Here is a 14,768-nt window from a genome sequence, read left to right on the forward strand (position 1 = left end):
TGAGTAACTCACCTGAGATAGAAGAGCAGCTTGAAGACCTGGGCTTCCAAGCTGCCAGGCTGGGCTGCTCACTGATGTTATACTGTCTCTGGGTTATGGAAATCTGTGTATTAAGTCAAGTGGAAATACACAGCTCATGTAGTCTTTTTCAATGCAAAGTCCTGGATTTGAGTATTGCCCCCTAGTCACCAATCCTTTGATGTCATTGTCAATATCAGAGCATTAGGCTAGAGGTGCCAGGAAAGGGACATTTTGGCTCATTCTTAGCCTCTGGTTGCTGTAACGAAAGGAGGTATCCCCAGAAGTGTTCTGTTGCTCCCAGCCCGTTTCATATCACTTGCATTATTTCTTCTTCGACTTCTCATTTTGCTGTCCTTTCTTTGAAATGATGCAACCGAGTAGGTCACGTGATGGGTGTGTTCTTTACAGATGGAGGATTCAGAAGGCACAGTGAGACAGATAGGGGTGTTCTCCGAAGGCATCAACAATCTAACGGTAAGTCTGTAAAACGAAGTTATAATGTTATTCTACTGGGGCACCTGGCTGGCTCCGTTGGTGGAGCGTGCGATTCTTGATCCCTGGGGTTGTGACTTCGAGCCCTACGTTGGGGGTAGAGATTACTTAAGATATGAGGAAGTGGTGATGCAACATGGAGGCTTAAGTGGGTAGAAGAATAAATGAAACAAGATGGGATTGGGAGGGAGACAAACCATAAGTGACTCTTAATCTCACAAAACAAACTGAGGGTTGCCGGGGGGAGGGGGTTGGGGAGAAGGGGGTGGGATTATGGACATTGGGGAGGGTATGTGATTTGGTGAGTGCTGTGAAGTGTGTAAACCTGGTGATTCACAGACCTGGGGATAAAAATATATGTATATAAAAAATATATGTTTATAAAAAATAAAAAATAAAAAAAAAAAAAATGAGAAGAAGTTTAAAATAAAAATGTTATTCTAAAAAGATATTTAAAATAACCCCAAAGGACTGCATGTTTTAACGGAGCGTGTGTCGTGCCGAGCTCCTGCTTCCTGTTTCATGACCCCATCCCCTTGTTTTCCAGCACATGTTAAAGGAGGACGACATGTTTCGGGATTTTGCCGCCCGTTCCCCCAGTGCCAGCATCACTGACGAGGACTCCAATGTTTAATCTGAGCACTTGGACGAGCATGAGGAGCCCCTTGGCTTTCCTCCACCTGATTTTTCAAACAACTCAAAGAATCTAGAACAAACAACAGATTATATACAATTGATCATTCCACCTTCTCGGAAATGGACACGGAGGCCTGGGTTGCGGGGGACAGCGTGTGCCTATTCCGAGGACGCCATGAAAAATGAGACACTGGTGAATGAGAGTGTAGTGGTCTGTCCTCTATTTAATGTAAAAATCTGTGATATATTTAAAGTGTTGCATTTAATATGAGTGTTTTACTGTAGCGTTTCACGTTCCCATTCAACAGTACCCAGGATTTGGGGATCAGGAAGCAGTGCGTGGATGATCTCGTCACGTCAGTGTGACAACACTGTAGCTGTCAGCATAGGACATTACATGCTTTCAAAATCCGTGTGTGGAATTTCCTCAAGTGTTCCACGTGCCTGCTAAATGCCAGCGGCCACCTCCACTTGCCACCTCTTGTCCTATTTTATATATTTTTCTAAATACGTGTATATATTTAGTACATAGAAAATAGAACTTTTATTTTGTGACATACAGGAGATGATGAAAAGCAAATGCAGTGCTCCAAACAGTCATATACCAACTGGTCCTCGAAAGGTTGGGATGATCTCTCCTTCTCCAAACTGAATTTTAATGATATTAAAAATGATGTTAATATTGATCATCCCAACTAAATTAGGGTATATGAAATGCCCCTTCTCTGATGACACATCACCCAGTTAATTGTTGAAGAGTTGAAAGTTTCAGCCTTCATCTTGGATCCTTTAGCCTCAAAAGGAAGAACACCAGGGACATTTGAATACTATTAACTCAAATGAATTCAGAAGTTCCCCCCCAAATTTGTAGAAATTTCTGAAGAAATCAGACCCAAACAAAAACCTTCACAGTATTAAGCTGCTTATTTTCCTTCTTGCTGAGTATCTCATGACATCAAAATACTAACCATCTACCTACTGTTATTAATTGTATATTTCTCAGGCTATCAGTGGATGGGATTTTGTTAAGCTGAATATGCATCTGAACATTTCGTCTCAGAGTTCAGTAACGCTGAGGCTGCACAATGAGTTTTAGAATGGCTATATATTGATGAGAAAACGTAATTCATGTTTTTAGCACAGGGCCCAGATGACATTTATTTCTAAAGGAAATAGCGGTGGCAAAAACTTACTGTGTTTATCATTATTTTTAGGGGTAGTCGAAAAAATAACCTATTTTTTATTCACTACTACATCACTTCCCACGATAGCCAACATGGTAAAGACACGTCACAAATTGGTGTGGGGAGAGGCAGTTCAGTATGTGCCCATGGATTTGCTTATAAATTCTATTTGAATATCAGTGGTGTGATCTTGCAAGTTCTTAGCAGGTTACCAAGCTTTTCAGCAAGGGCCTATAATACCAAATTACTGTTTATTCGTGACTAAAATGATCTGATGCTAATAATAATCCTTTACTCTCTACTATTCATTGTCTGGTAACTGTATTGGACTCTTACATACTAGTATTTTTTTTAATGTGAACATATGTCACCATTTGAAAAACAATTTCTTATTCAGACCTGGTTAAAAAAAATATGCCAGAAGACTGTTAGAGATGCCAAATATTCTTTATTCAGGGCAGTGTAACATAACTGATGATATGTGATAAAGTTAAATTTTTTTTTGATGAGATATATTTTATTTACAAAACATTGTGCACTGCTGGTTTTAACATATGAAAAGAAATAAAGTCAGTTGATAATTGTCTCCTGTTTTTATGCTCTGTGACTTTATTTTCCTTTGTGCAGAATACCCAGTAGGCTTTATTTCTGACCTATTAGAACAGTGACACAGATGCTTTATCATTTGCAAACTCCCATAAATTTCATGGGGGAGGGTTATAGCATATATTGACAGGTAGAAATTTGAGGGCTCTGAGGAATTTCTGTACAAAAGGAAATAGGCAGCTGGACTGGGTGGGGCGTAAGGAATCCTAGCAGAGGGGTTATTAGAAAAGCAAAGGGAAATGACTCGCCATCAAAGTTGAAGAAGTTCGTTTTAGAGGGAGATGTATATTCCTTTAAAGAACTAAATACTGTCTTTAAGTAAAATTTGAAAAGCGGAAACCTATCTTGGAAGAGATTGCCCAATATTAGAAGTGGAGTGAACATCGCTAGAGAAGAACAGATGTTTTGGTGAGAGTTAATCATCTCTAACTTAATAAACCAGCAGGAATGTGTGAATACAACACACCTCATTGGCAAACAGAGAGACCGGGCATGTTTGTTTAGCTGTGTGTCTATGTGCTCAGCTACGCCACGTCAATGCTGAGTCGGAAAACTGGGACTGCATTACCAGACATGACTTCACTGTAAAACACTGTAAAACTTCTCCGAAGAAGTCATTCTGCATGAGCTTCATACGTTTGATCTTCGGAAGCAGTATTGATCAGGTGCAGAGGAAATATGGGGCAAAACTCATCGCAACAGTTGCCTCCGAAGGACAGCAAAGAGGATTCCAGCATCTGTGAGGTTGTCAGCGAGGCTATAGTCCATGCAGCTCGGAAAGTGAGGGAGTATCTTGGATTCGAAGATCCTCTGAGCAATCTGTGCCCAGCTTCCAACACTCTGAACGAGATCTTCTTAATCCACTTCATCACTTTCTGCCAAGACAAGGGAGTGGATGAATGGCTCACCACCACCAAGATGACCAAGCACCAAGCTGTACTGTTCGGGGCAGACTGGATTTGGACTTTCTGGGGAGCCGACAAACAGATCAGGCTTCAGCTGGCAGTGCAAACTCTGCAGATGTCTTCCCTCCCTCCTGTGGCATCTCAGCCCTGTGACATGTCCCCTCCAGAATCCAGGGCAGGGGGGTCTTCCAGGAAGAGAAGTCGATTTGATAAGCTTGAAGAATTCTGTCACTTGATAGGAGATGACTGTCTGGGCTTGTTTATCATCTTTGGGGTGCCAGGTAAGCCCAAAGACATCAGAGGAGTAGTCCTGGACAGTGTCAAAAGTGAGACCGTGCGGGGCCAGTTGCCAGGACGGAAGGCCGTGGCACAGTTTGTCCTGGAAACGGAAGAGTGTGTGCCCATCAGAAAGCTGCTGGGGAACTGTCTGAGTAAGAAAGATGGGCTGAGAGAGGTGGGCAAGGTTTATATTAGCATCATCTGAACTGGACGTGGGCAAAGAGACTAAGGCAAAAAGGAAAAAGTATTTCAGCGAGCTCATCCACATGCATCATCCCAGCATGGGATTTTTTTTTTTTTCTCTACCCACCCTCCATTGCAAGAAAATAATCACCTGGATCAAAGCATATAATGTCATGACAACAGGGGGGAAAAAACCCTGCTCATATTGCAGGGAAAATTAATTTATTCAATAATAAAAATGAGAGGAGAGAATAAAGTCAGCCTTGAAGTTTGATTTGCTAAGAAAAAGTCTTTAATTGTTTAATAAGTCTAGAACTGTAAAGTGTAAAATGTATTTTTACTGCTTGGGTGGGAGGTGGCAGGGTGGGGGATAAGCTGGTCCGTGAGACTACAGAATGGGATTAATTACACTGACAGCACCAGTTCGATTCAGGACTCCTAAACAAAACCTCATTCCCTCTCTTCCTGTGAGCTCTGCCCTTGATCCCATCTCCTCCCCAGCTGCTTTCTCCGCGCACAGAGACTCTTGGTAGGATTCACTTTGGGACTTGCTTGAAGTGTCCACTTTCCCTATGCGTTAAACACAGTGACCCCTGAGGTGCCTGGGTGGCTCAGATGATTAAGCATCTGCCATCAACTCAGGTCATGATCTCAGGGTCCTGGAATTGAGACCCACATCAGGCTCCCCGCTTCTGCCTCTCCCTCTACTACTCTGTCTGCTTGTGCTCTCTCACCCGCCCTGTCAAATAAATAAAACATTTAAAATAAATAAACAGTGACCCCTATAGCAATCCCTCGTAATGATGATTAACATGTATCCACTTATAAAAAGCATCTTTGCTTAAAAGCCTGGGTGGAATTGTAACAGTAGTAAAAGAGAGGAAAACTAAGTGAAGCAAAAAGTGCTTAGGAATGTAAATGAAAGATTCATTCACATGATTGGTAAATGCCTAGTTTTATGTCAGGTGTTGTCCTACACCCTTCCAATCCAGTAGTAAGAACAAAGTCCCTACTCTTAGCGATTTCTCTTTTAATGATGGAAGACTGACAATTGACAAATATATGATTATATAAAATGCATCTTAAAAATATATCTAGTGTTATGTGAAAGCACGGATAAAGGGATAGAGAGTGAAGGGGGTACTACTATATATGGGATTTAGGTTAAGGAAGACCTCTGAGAAGGGATAATTGACCAGAGATCTGAATGAAAAGGGAGAGCATTAGTACAGAGAGATCTGGGAAAGAATGTTCTAGGGTTAGAGTACTGCAAAGGCAGAGCCTGAAATGGGAGCAAAGTCAATGTGTGTAAAGCAAAGCAGAGGCGGCTGGTATGAATGGAGTCCAGGGAGCCCGGGAGAGAGTGATAGGAATTGAAATTGAAGTACCCAGCAAATGAAGCAAGCAAATCACCCTTGTGAGGACCCAATTTTATTGTGAGTGATAAAGGGACAGACAGACATGCCTTGATCACATTGATCAGACTTACTCTTCAAAAAAAATTTCACTTAGGCACCTGGGTGGCTCAGCTGGTTAAGCCACTGCCTTCGGCTCAAGTCATGATCCCGAGTCCCCGGGTGGAGTCCCGCATTGGGCTCCTAGCTATGCGGGGATTCTGCTTCTCCCTCTGACCTCTTCCCCTCTCATGCTCTCTCTCACTCTCTCTCTCAGATAAATAAATAAAATCTTTAAAACAAAAAACAACACCTCACTTGATTACTGGGTGGCGACTAGGCTGTAAGGAGGAAAGAGTGAAATCCGAGCCCATGGGAGCAGCTGGGAAGCTGTTAAAAGAGTTGAAGGTAAAGCATACAGCGTTTGCTGATGATTGGATGTAGGGATGAAATCTACCACAATTAATGCTGTATTTCCAAACATCTTAAATATTAAGGATGCAAGGGAAGAAATAAAGGCACACACTTTGAATGAGCCTGGAAGCTACCCTGACACTCAAGTAATGTTTCCTTGGCATATGTGGACCCTATCTGTAGCAATGCTGTGTCAAGGAAACTATCAAGAAGATGGTTAGGGTAGTAAAAACAACATTCAGTTTGAAATCAGAGGTGGGTTTGAGTTGAATTATCTTAAAAGCAGAGTCTGGTAACTTAACTCTTCATTTTCTTATCTGTAAATGGGGATGAGTTCAATTAATTTGAAGGAGATGATGCTTGTGATAACATTTTTCCATACTAAATTATAAGCTAACAATAATTTTGGGAACTCTAGTACAAATTGTAAATATTCGTGTTCTAAACAACTGGAAGATATAAATCAAAGACTTACCATGTCTTCTTTTTTTCGTGAAAATAAAAATGTGAAGGTTTTGCTGATTTAAAAAATATTGTATTTTTTAAAAATCTGCATTCTGCTGTAAAAAAGTATGGAAATACAGAAAGTTAAGCCTTCAGGAGTCTCACCCTCTCTCCATACCCACTCTCTCCAGTTTGCTGGAGAGTTAACATTAAGAATATTGCTTAATTAACAATTCTGCTTAATTAAGAATTTGCTTAAGAAATTTGCATAATTAAGAATTAAGAATTTTGCTATTAACTAAGACGTTTTGAAGAAGTTTTAACTAAAAGTAGCTCTCTGACAGAAAGTCACTGGATTAATCTGGGTTTTAGATATAATAAAACCCCATTATAAAAATCCTTAATATTTAAAATTATTCCACGCAGCATTGGCTATAATTTGCAGGGCCATAATTTGGTAAGAAAGCTGAACAAAAAGTTTTTATCCTAAGTGAGCAACTGCACTTTTAAGAATTCTTCCAACTGAAAAATTATGTAAATCTTAGTGACTCCTAGGTACATGTGTTACTGTTTACACTGCATGAAACATATTATTGCCTGCTGACAGGATTGCAAATGAGTTCTTTTAATTCAGAAGGAACCTTACTGTACTTGATGTCTGGGAAAACAGTAAGTATTTTTCTAGGTCCTCTAACTCTGGTCATGTCTGTCCACTAACGTCTTAGGGAGATAGTAAGACAAAAAGAAAACACAGGAGGGCAGGGCGAGGACAGGAGTCTCAACTTCCTGCTCAGAAACCGAGAGATCCCTGAATATAAAGTAATTCTGTAAAGATTCCTAATTCTTTTGTCCCTAAATTTGTATGGTATAGGTCTTGTAATTAATTCACTGTACTAGAACATACAAACTGGAGAGTACAAAAATCACAGCTGTATTGACCATGAGCTTAATTCCAATGACCACCATTTATTTATTTTAAGATTTTATTTATTTATTTAGCAGAGAGAGATCACAAGTAGGTAGAGAAGCAGGCAGAGAGGGAAGCAGGCTCCGTGCTGAGCAGAGAGCCAGATGCGGGACTCAATCCCAGGGCCCTGGGATCATGACCTGAGCTAAAGGCAGAGGCTTAACCCACTGAGCCACCCAGAGGCCCCATGACCACCATTTATACTCTGCCTTCTGCAACATAACTACTTAAATCACAACAGCTCTGAGGAAGATCTTACGGTTCCATTTTCCACGAAACTGAAGCTCAGAGATGTTAGATAGATTTTCTCCAGAACACAAAAAAAACAGAGCCTGGATTCAAACCCCATACCCATCTGACCAAAAGGCTGTACTTTTAATCTTAAAAACAGAGGAGACGGTAGCTCACCATGTGAAGACAGAAGCAGGGATTGGAGCCATATATCTACAAGCTCCTGCAAACCATCAGAAGTGAGCAGAGAGGCATAAACAGATTCTCAGAACTTCCAGAAGGAACTGTTAATCTTAAAACTGTCAATTATTTTACCAGCAAAAATGAGTTTACTGGGGATTAGCAGAGACTTGCAGTTTAGGACATGAATGCTACAGCAAAACCATTGGCATGTATGGAGAACAAATGAGAGGACTGCTTTGTTACAAAGAAGGGAGTTGGGAGGGGCTGTTATGGATGAAAAGTCCTAGAGAGTAAACTGGGAGTTTGTTGAGGCATGTTGCCTTTTCGTTAGCTAATCGTGACAGTCTCTTACTGACTGGGCTGTTGCTGGGGTAGGAGAACAACTGTCTTTTCCTGCGGGGCTTAGTAAACTGGTATCCACTGGCAAGACTTGCAAGGTGCTCTCTGTTCCTGGTGGGGTCTGTACTTGCTGGCTAGTGGTAGGATGTGAGAGCTCCCTCATCTGGCCTCTAGACTTCATTTTAAATGATATTTCCTTTTATTGGATATTTTCTTTTATTAATTTTCCTTTTATTAATTTCCCCTGCTAACACCTGGATTTGGGGTTTTTCGCATCTAGAACTGGTGAGAGAATAAATGTTATTTTAAGTCACTCAATTTGTGGTACTTTCTTAGGGCAGCCCTAGGAAACTAGTACATTTAACACACTGTACTTCTGCTTTGGAACAGTTATGGGATGGTAAAAGGCCAGGAAAGATAAGAATGGTGATTATCACGAATACTTGTCCCTATCTGCCAATTACCCTCCCCCACCCCCCAACAATACTGATTGATGTCCATAGCACAAGGAATGCTTGCACACACACTACTCTGGGACACCTGCACCCCCCTGCTCTACTTGGTATGCTTACCAAGAGTCAGTCGTGTTGGTTCCCAGTTATTCCTGTTACTGTAATTTTGTACTTTGGTTAAATATTATAGTACCTATTAAAAACAATAGAGGATAATTTTTTAATGGTTGTACATTAATCCATCCTAGGGTTGTCAAAATAGGTTTCAATCCAAGATGCCTCGAGGCAGGAAGACCTTGAACTCACCTCCTTTACAGACACACAAATCTACAACTTTTTATTGAAATAGAGGAGGGCAGAAAAAAAAAAAATCTCATTTTAAAAATGACCATTATTGGGGCGCCTGCGTGGCTCAGTCATTAAGTGTCTGTCTTTCTCTCAGATCATGATCCCAGGGTTTTGGGATTGAGTCTCCAGCCCCGCTTGGGGCTCCCTGCTCAGCAGGGAGCCTGCTTCTCCTGCTCCCCCTGCTCATGCTCCCTCTTGTGCTCTGTCAAATAAACTTTTTAAAAAAATCCTTAAAAAAAAGAAAGAATGACCATTATTTTTGAGGTCTTGATGAGGTCTTTTTGTAATTCTAACCTGATCTACAAAGGAGCTAACGAAATCATTAATAACAGTCACAGCCTATGCACACAGGGCGCTCACTGTAGGCTAACAGTTCACCCAGAGCTTTCGCTATATTTACTTGATTAGGATCAACCCAGCCAAGAAAAAATGAAGTCAAGTTTTAAACAGAAGTAGTTTGGCTAGAGGCCATCCTTTTAACTACTCTCAGATACTGTCTCGTTCTTAGAGTATATCACTTGCACCAGCTCAAGACTTCTTTAAACCGAGAAAGTGTGGAAAGGCAGCAATGGCAAAGGAGCAGGGCGCTAAGGTAAACTGCCAGACTCTTGTGTCATCTGAAATCCCAGCCAGATCACATTTGCCTTCTGTAAGCCACATTTTTCCCCATCCCTTACAGTCCTCTTTGGACTCACTGCGTATGTATGTATGTATGTATGTATGTATTAAAAATTTTGTTACCTTTTTGTTTTCTTCTATTAGTTTTTCCTATTTTGGGGCTATCTTCTTGCACATTTGACTCCAAGCGGACTTTGCAGGCCCGCCTATTTCCTGTTTTTCCCCCGTAGGGGCGGGGCAAGGCGGGGCGAACCTGCGCAGTAGCGGCCTCAGAGCCGCCCCTTGACTCCCGACTGCGCTTGTCCCATCCGGCTTGCCGTCCTCGCGACCATGGCGGCTGCCGCGCTTTCCGCGTGGCTGACCCTGCAGCCGGGGACCAGGACCCTGCGTGCTTTCTGTACCTCCGTGTCTCCGGCCACCCGCTCCGCGATACCAAGCCCTCGTGAGTGTCTGTCGCATCCCCTCCGGGCTTTGCGGGAGGTGAGAGGGCGGAACACCGAATCCATGCTAGCCGCCGCGGTGGCGGAGTTCGCACCGCCTTGGGGAAGCCGGTACGTCCTTTGCTCCCGGTAGCAAAGCCGCAGGTGTGGGTCTCTTTTCTGTACCCCTGTCATCGGATTTTTAGTCGCTGATTTCTGCTTCTGGATGGGCTGGACGTTGCGAGCTTTCTGCCCCCAGCCCCTTACAGTGACCCGCGCTTTCTGGTCCTCCCTTTGCGCGGCCACTGGCACAGGGTCACGCTAGGTACTGGTGCCGGGTGATGTTTGTTGGGCAGTGCTGAACCATGGGTTTTCTCGAACGTTAAGAGAAGCATACAGCTCTCGTGGGACAAATTGCCGCTCTGAATTCCAGCCCTAGGTAGGCCACCAAATGGGATGACCTTCATTCAACAGACATCATTGAGATGACCTTCATTCAAGACACTTGTTCTTACTTGGAAGAATCTGTGGAAAAGACAGATCTGTTAACGGAGTCACACCATATGCAGTGTGAGGTGCTGTAATGGAAGCGTGAATAGAGTAACGGGCATTGAGGAAGAGCCCTCGGGAGGGAATCGGGAAAAGCTATGTCAAAGAGGGGGCGTGTCCAGTCATTCACCAGGTGCTGTCCAAGCTACCGTCTGTACAATCGCTAATCTTTGTATTACCAAGAGTTCAGTCTAGGCCACCATCTCTCACTTCTACAGTAGTTTCTTTACTGGCCCCTATTTCTGCTCATGCTCTCCTACCTTGAATTCTCATAACTAGAGTGAAGTATTCACACTTGATCTTAGCCAAAAGGCTGAGAAGCGATAGAGTCAAGTATTCAAAAAGCGAATCTTACCTTGCCACTCCCTTGTTCAAAATCTGTGAATGATTCCTCATTGCTTTAAGATAGGATAAATTCCTTAACTTGTCAGAGTGGCCCTTTATCGTCTTAATGATTGTGTCTTGTAAGTTTTTTATTCGTTCTGTAAATACTTAACTCCTACTGTGTGCTGGGTAGTGTTCTCGATAATGGGATATAGCAAGGTCTCTCACCTCATGAAGTTTATATTGTTTTGGGTAAGTCAGAGTATAAACAAAACAATGTCAGTACAGTGTCAGGTGGTGATTAGGGCTTTGAAGGAAAATAAAGCAGGGTATTGAAAATGATAGATTGGAGGAGTACTGGCTATAGGGTAGATAAAATTTGAGTAGTTAGGAAAGACCTCCTTGAGGAAGTGACATTTGAGCAGAGCTCATGGCATGGTATCATGCCAAGATCTGGGGCGAATAGCATTGTTGACATAGGGATCTGCAAGTGCAAAAGCCAGGAATTGAGAACAAGCTTAGGGGTGTGATCAAGGAAGAGAAAGAAAGTCAATGAGGTAAATGAACATAGGTAAGTGGTAGTCTTAAGATGTCAGAAAGAGGGCGCCTGGGTGGCTCAGTGGGTTGAGCCTCTGCCTTCGGCTTAGGTCATGATCTCAGGGTCCTGGGATCGAGTACTGCATCAGGCTCTCTGCTTGGCAGGGAGCCTGCTTCCTCCTCTCTCTTTGCCTACTTGTGATCTCTGTCTGTCAAATAAATAAATAAAATCTTTAAAAAACAAAAAAGATGTTAGAAAGATAAGTAATGATCTGATCTTGCACGGCTTTTAGGATTTTATTTTAAGTTTGGGATTATACTGGAGGGTTTTGAACATGGAAGTGATATAATTATTTATTTCAGGAGAGGAGGAGCAGAGGGAGAAGGACAAGCCGACTGCTGAATGTGGAGCCTGACGCAGAGATTGATCTCATGACCCTGACTGAGATCATGACCTGAGCCGAAATCAAGAGTCAGATGCTTAACCAGCTGAGCCATTCAGGCACCCCTGATTTATACTTTTAGAAGATCACTGACCCCTGGGGCACCTCGGTCGCTCACTCAGTTAAGCATCTTCCTTCTTTGACTTGTATCATGATCCTGGCGTCCTGGGATCAAGCCCCGCATCAGGCTCCCTGCTTGGTGGGGAACCTACTTCTCCCTCTGCCCACTGCTCCCGCTGCTTGGCCGCGCTCTCGCTCTCTCTCTCTCTCTGTCAGGTAAATAAATAAAATATTTTTAAAAAATCACTGTGTGAAGAACCAACTTTAGTGGGCTAAAAGTGGAACGGCTAGGAGGACTTAACTGATGGATTTGATATGGGGCATAAGAATAAGTCTCGGGAAGCAGGTTAGATTCTTATCCTGAGTAATCGGATTATTGGCAGTATCATTTACAGGGGTCAGGAAGTCTGGAAGAAGAAAATTAAGAGCTCTCTTAATGATGTATTGTAGTTGAGGTGCTTATTAAATATTTCCAACTTCTTTTCTTAATGTCCTTTCTGTTCTAGTCTTAAATTTCAGCTATCTTGAACTATTCCCATTGATTTTACATTTCCTTTTCTGTGTAGAAACTTTCTCACTTGCCTGTTCCCAGCGCTACCTCTTGCTCATCCTTAAGGTTTAGGCTTAAAATCCAGCTCTTCAGGGCAGTTCTCTCCAACTAACTAAGTTTTGTCTTCTGCTATAATAGTATGACTATTTATTGAAATCACTTGTTAAATATCTTATTTGACAGACCACATTCTGTGAAAGCAAGGTCTGTGTTTCTTTTGCTCATTGCTGCCTTCTCCGTTTCTGATTGAGTGAATAAATGAATTACTATCAAGGGATGAATAAAAATGTGTCAGATAAAGAAATGAGATGGGGAGGCAGAAGGGGTCAGAAACCAGACAGGTGGAAGGGATGCACATTCCAGGCAGAGGGGCCAGTAAGTTTGGAGAAAGTCCACAGGCTCTGGTACTGGAAGTGTAGTTTAGCTGCGGGACCTTGTGAAGGGAGATAAAGCTAGAGATAGAAGTGGTTCAGAGTGTGGAGAGTCCTATATGCAATCCTGTTGTCACCCTAACTCTTTTTCTCGGCTCTAAATGACCTCTAAGGATAATAATAGTACTTCCAGTTATTGTGAACAATAAGATTAAGTGAGATAATGAAAAGCATGTAGCATAGTGCCTGGCATGTGAAAGTGCTACATAATTATAGCACTGTATGCTGTGATGAAGCAGAACATTTAGAGAGACGAAAGCTATATACTGTATGTAAATAACTTACTGTCTTCTATAGTTATATGATTTATTAGGAATGGCCATGATTTTTGTTTTTACTGGCATTACTGTAACATTGGCTAATATGTTCTAATATGCAATACAGAAGGAAAAACAAAGGTTTTTGTTTTTGTTTTTGTTTGGTGGAACCAAATAATGCCAAATATGAGCAAGTATATTTATAGTTAAAACATTTCCATTCAAATATCTTTAAAGATGTAAAGTTCTTATTTCTAACTAGATATTTTAATTGGGAAAGTGAGTTTGATGATGAACCTTAACATTTATTAAAAATATTTCTTTAGGTGATTAATTCACTATATCATCAGTCACAATACATTTTTTATTTAAATAACTGGACTTTGGGGCACCTGGGTGACTCAGTGGGTTACGCCTCTGCCTTCCGCTCAGGTCCTGATCTCAGGGTCCTGGGATCGAGCCCCACATCGGGCTCTCTGCTCAGCAGGGAGCCTGCTTCCTCCCTCTCTCTCTGCCTGCCTCTCTGCCTACTTGTGATTTCTGTCTGTCAAATAAATAAAATCTTAAAAAAAATAGTAACTGGACTTTTCTTAACTATTTCTGACTTTTCATTAAGATGATTTAGTCCCAGAGCTTACAGAAAATGGATTATTGTTTCATTTTCATGAATACCTGAAATAATCTCAGAGTTTTGGGATCATGATCATTGTTGAACAACTGTACATATTCAGTTCTCTATAACTACTGTGTTGTCTTTTAGGTACAGCAGGCAGAACACCCAGATATGAAAGACCACTGAGAAGAAAGGTAAACAATGTGCTCTACTACATATTATCTTTACGATCTCTGAAGTTCTAAAGTGAGGCAGATATTGATGATCAGGCAGAAGAATGCTGCCCGAGAAGGCTTCACAAGGGGATGCGTACTTGGTTGGTGACTGCCAGAGCTTTGGCTCTATTCTTTGACTGGTTTTTGTCAGTACCCCAAGAAATGGATCATCTTTGAGAAATAGACTCACATATTCCTGGGAAATAGGTATATAAACTAGAATATAGAATTATTTTTGATGGTGCTTTTAATAATTATGAAGCCTGGGATGTGTGTATTAATCTCACCAGTTTGGTCTTACGCTGTAGGCAAGTCTATAAAAGAATCCGAATCCTAAGGTCACTTGTTGAGGATGGAGTCAGAACAGAGACAAATTATTAGATGGAAGTTAACTGGTACCAAATTATAATTATCTAGAGTAGTTATTTTCACAGGAATATTACCTTCTTCCAAGGCGTACACTACCGTAGTTTTGGTATTGCATTATTGGGCATTGCCAGATTTTGCTTCTTTAAAACCCTACTTTTATATGCCAGCCGTCCCCTTCTAATGAATACAGTTTTTTAAAAAATACGTGTATGTTAATGTGATTGACTAAACTGTCACATAGCTGTTCTCTGAAACTAGGAGACATATAATCTCTCATTATATATGTATTCAGTTAGTTTAACCTA

At 41.7% G+C, this 14,768-nt stretch overlaps 3 protein-coding genes across 17 annotated transcripts in view; all 3 read left to right on the forward strand.

The window, feature by feature from the left end:
* The window catches only part of LOC131839864 (liprin-beta-1-like), a 95,041-nt gene extending 92,118 nt beyond the window's left edge, over positions 1-2,923 (forward strand). For all 12 annotated transcript variants that reach the window (XM_059187555.1, XM_059187557.1, XM_059187556.1 and 9 more), the window contains 2 exons: positions 430-495; positions 1,061-2,923. In XM_059187555.1, coding sequence (XP_059043538.1) covers positions 430-495; positions 1,061-1,147 — 153 coding nt within the window. In that variant the 3' untranslated portion in view covers positions 1,148-2,923. The remainder of the gene's footprint in view (positions 1-429; positions 496-1,060) is intronic.
* Positions 2,924-3,075: 152 nt separating this feature from the next.
* Positions 3,076-4,328, forward strand: LOC131839879 (rab15 effector protein-like). Its single transcript, XM_059187609.1, has one exon. It carries the CDS (start codon positions 3,618-3,620, stop codon positions 4,326-4,328), a length of 711 nt encoding a protein of 236 aa, XP_059043592.1. The 5' UTR covers positions 3,076-3,617.
* Positions 4,329-9,968: 5,640 nt separating this feature from the next.
* The window catches only part of LOC131839875 (small ribosomal subunit protein mS35), a 64,242-nt gene continuing 59,442 nt past the window's right edge, over positions 9,969-14,768 (forward strand). The window contains exons 1-2 of one of the 4 annotated variants that reach the window (XM_059187603.1): positions 9,969-10,138; positions 14,027-14,073. In XM_059187603.1, coding sequence (XP_059043586.1) covers positions 10,027-10,138; positions 14,027-14,073 — 159 coding nt within the window. In that variant the 5' untranslated portion in view covers positions 9,969-10,026. The other 3 variants (XM_059187604.1, XM_059187602.1, XM_059187605.1) reach the window with 3 other exon arrangements.

The sequence above is a fragment of the Mustela lutreola genome, chromosome 8, assembly GCF_030435805.1.
Source record: "Mustela lutreola isolate mMusLut2 chromosome 8, mMusLut2.pri, whole genome shotgun sequence".
NCBI lineage: Eukaryota > Metazoa > Chordata > Mammalia > Carnivora > Mustelidae > Mustela > Mustela lutreola.

Bases quoted from the DNA above. Each gene is read 5' to 3' on its own strand.
- LOC131839879 (XM_059187609.1), top strand. From the start codon at position 3,618: ATGGGGCAAAACTCATCGCAACAGTTGCCTCCGAAGGACAGCAAAGAG.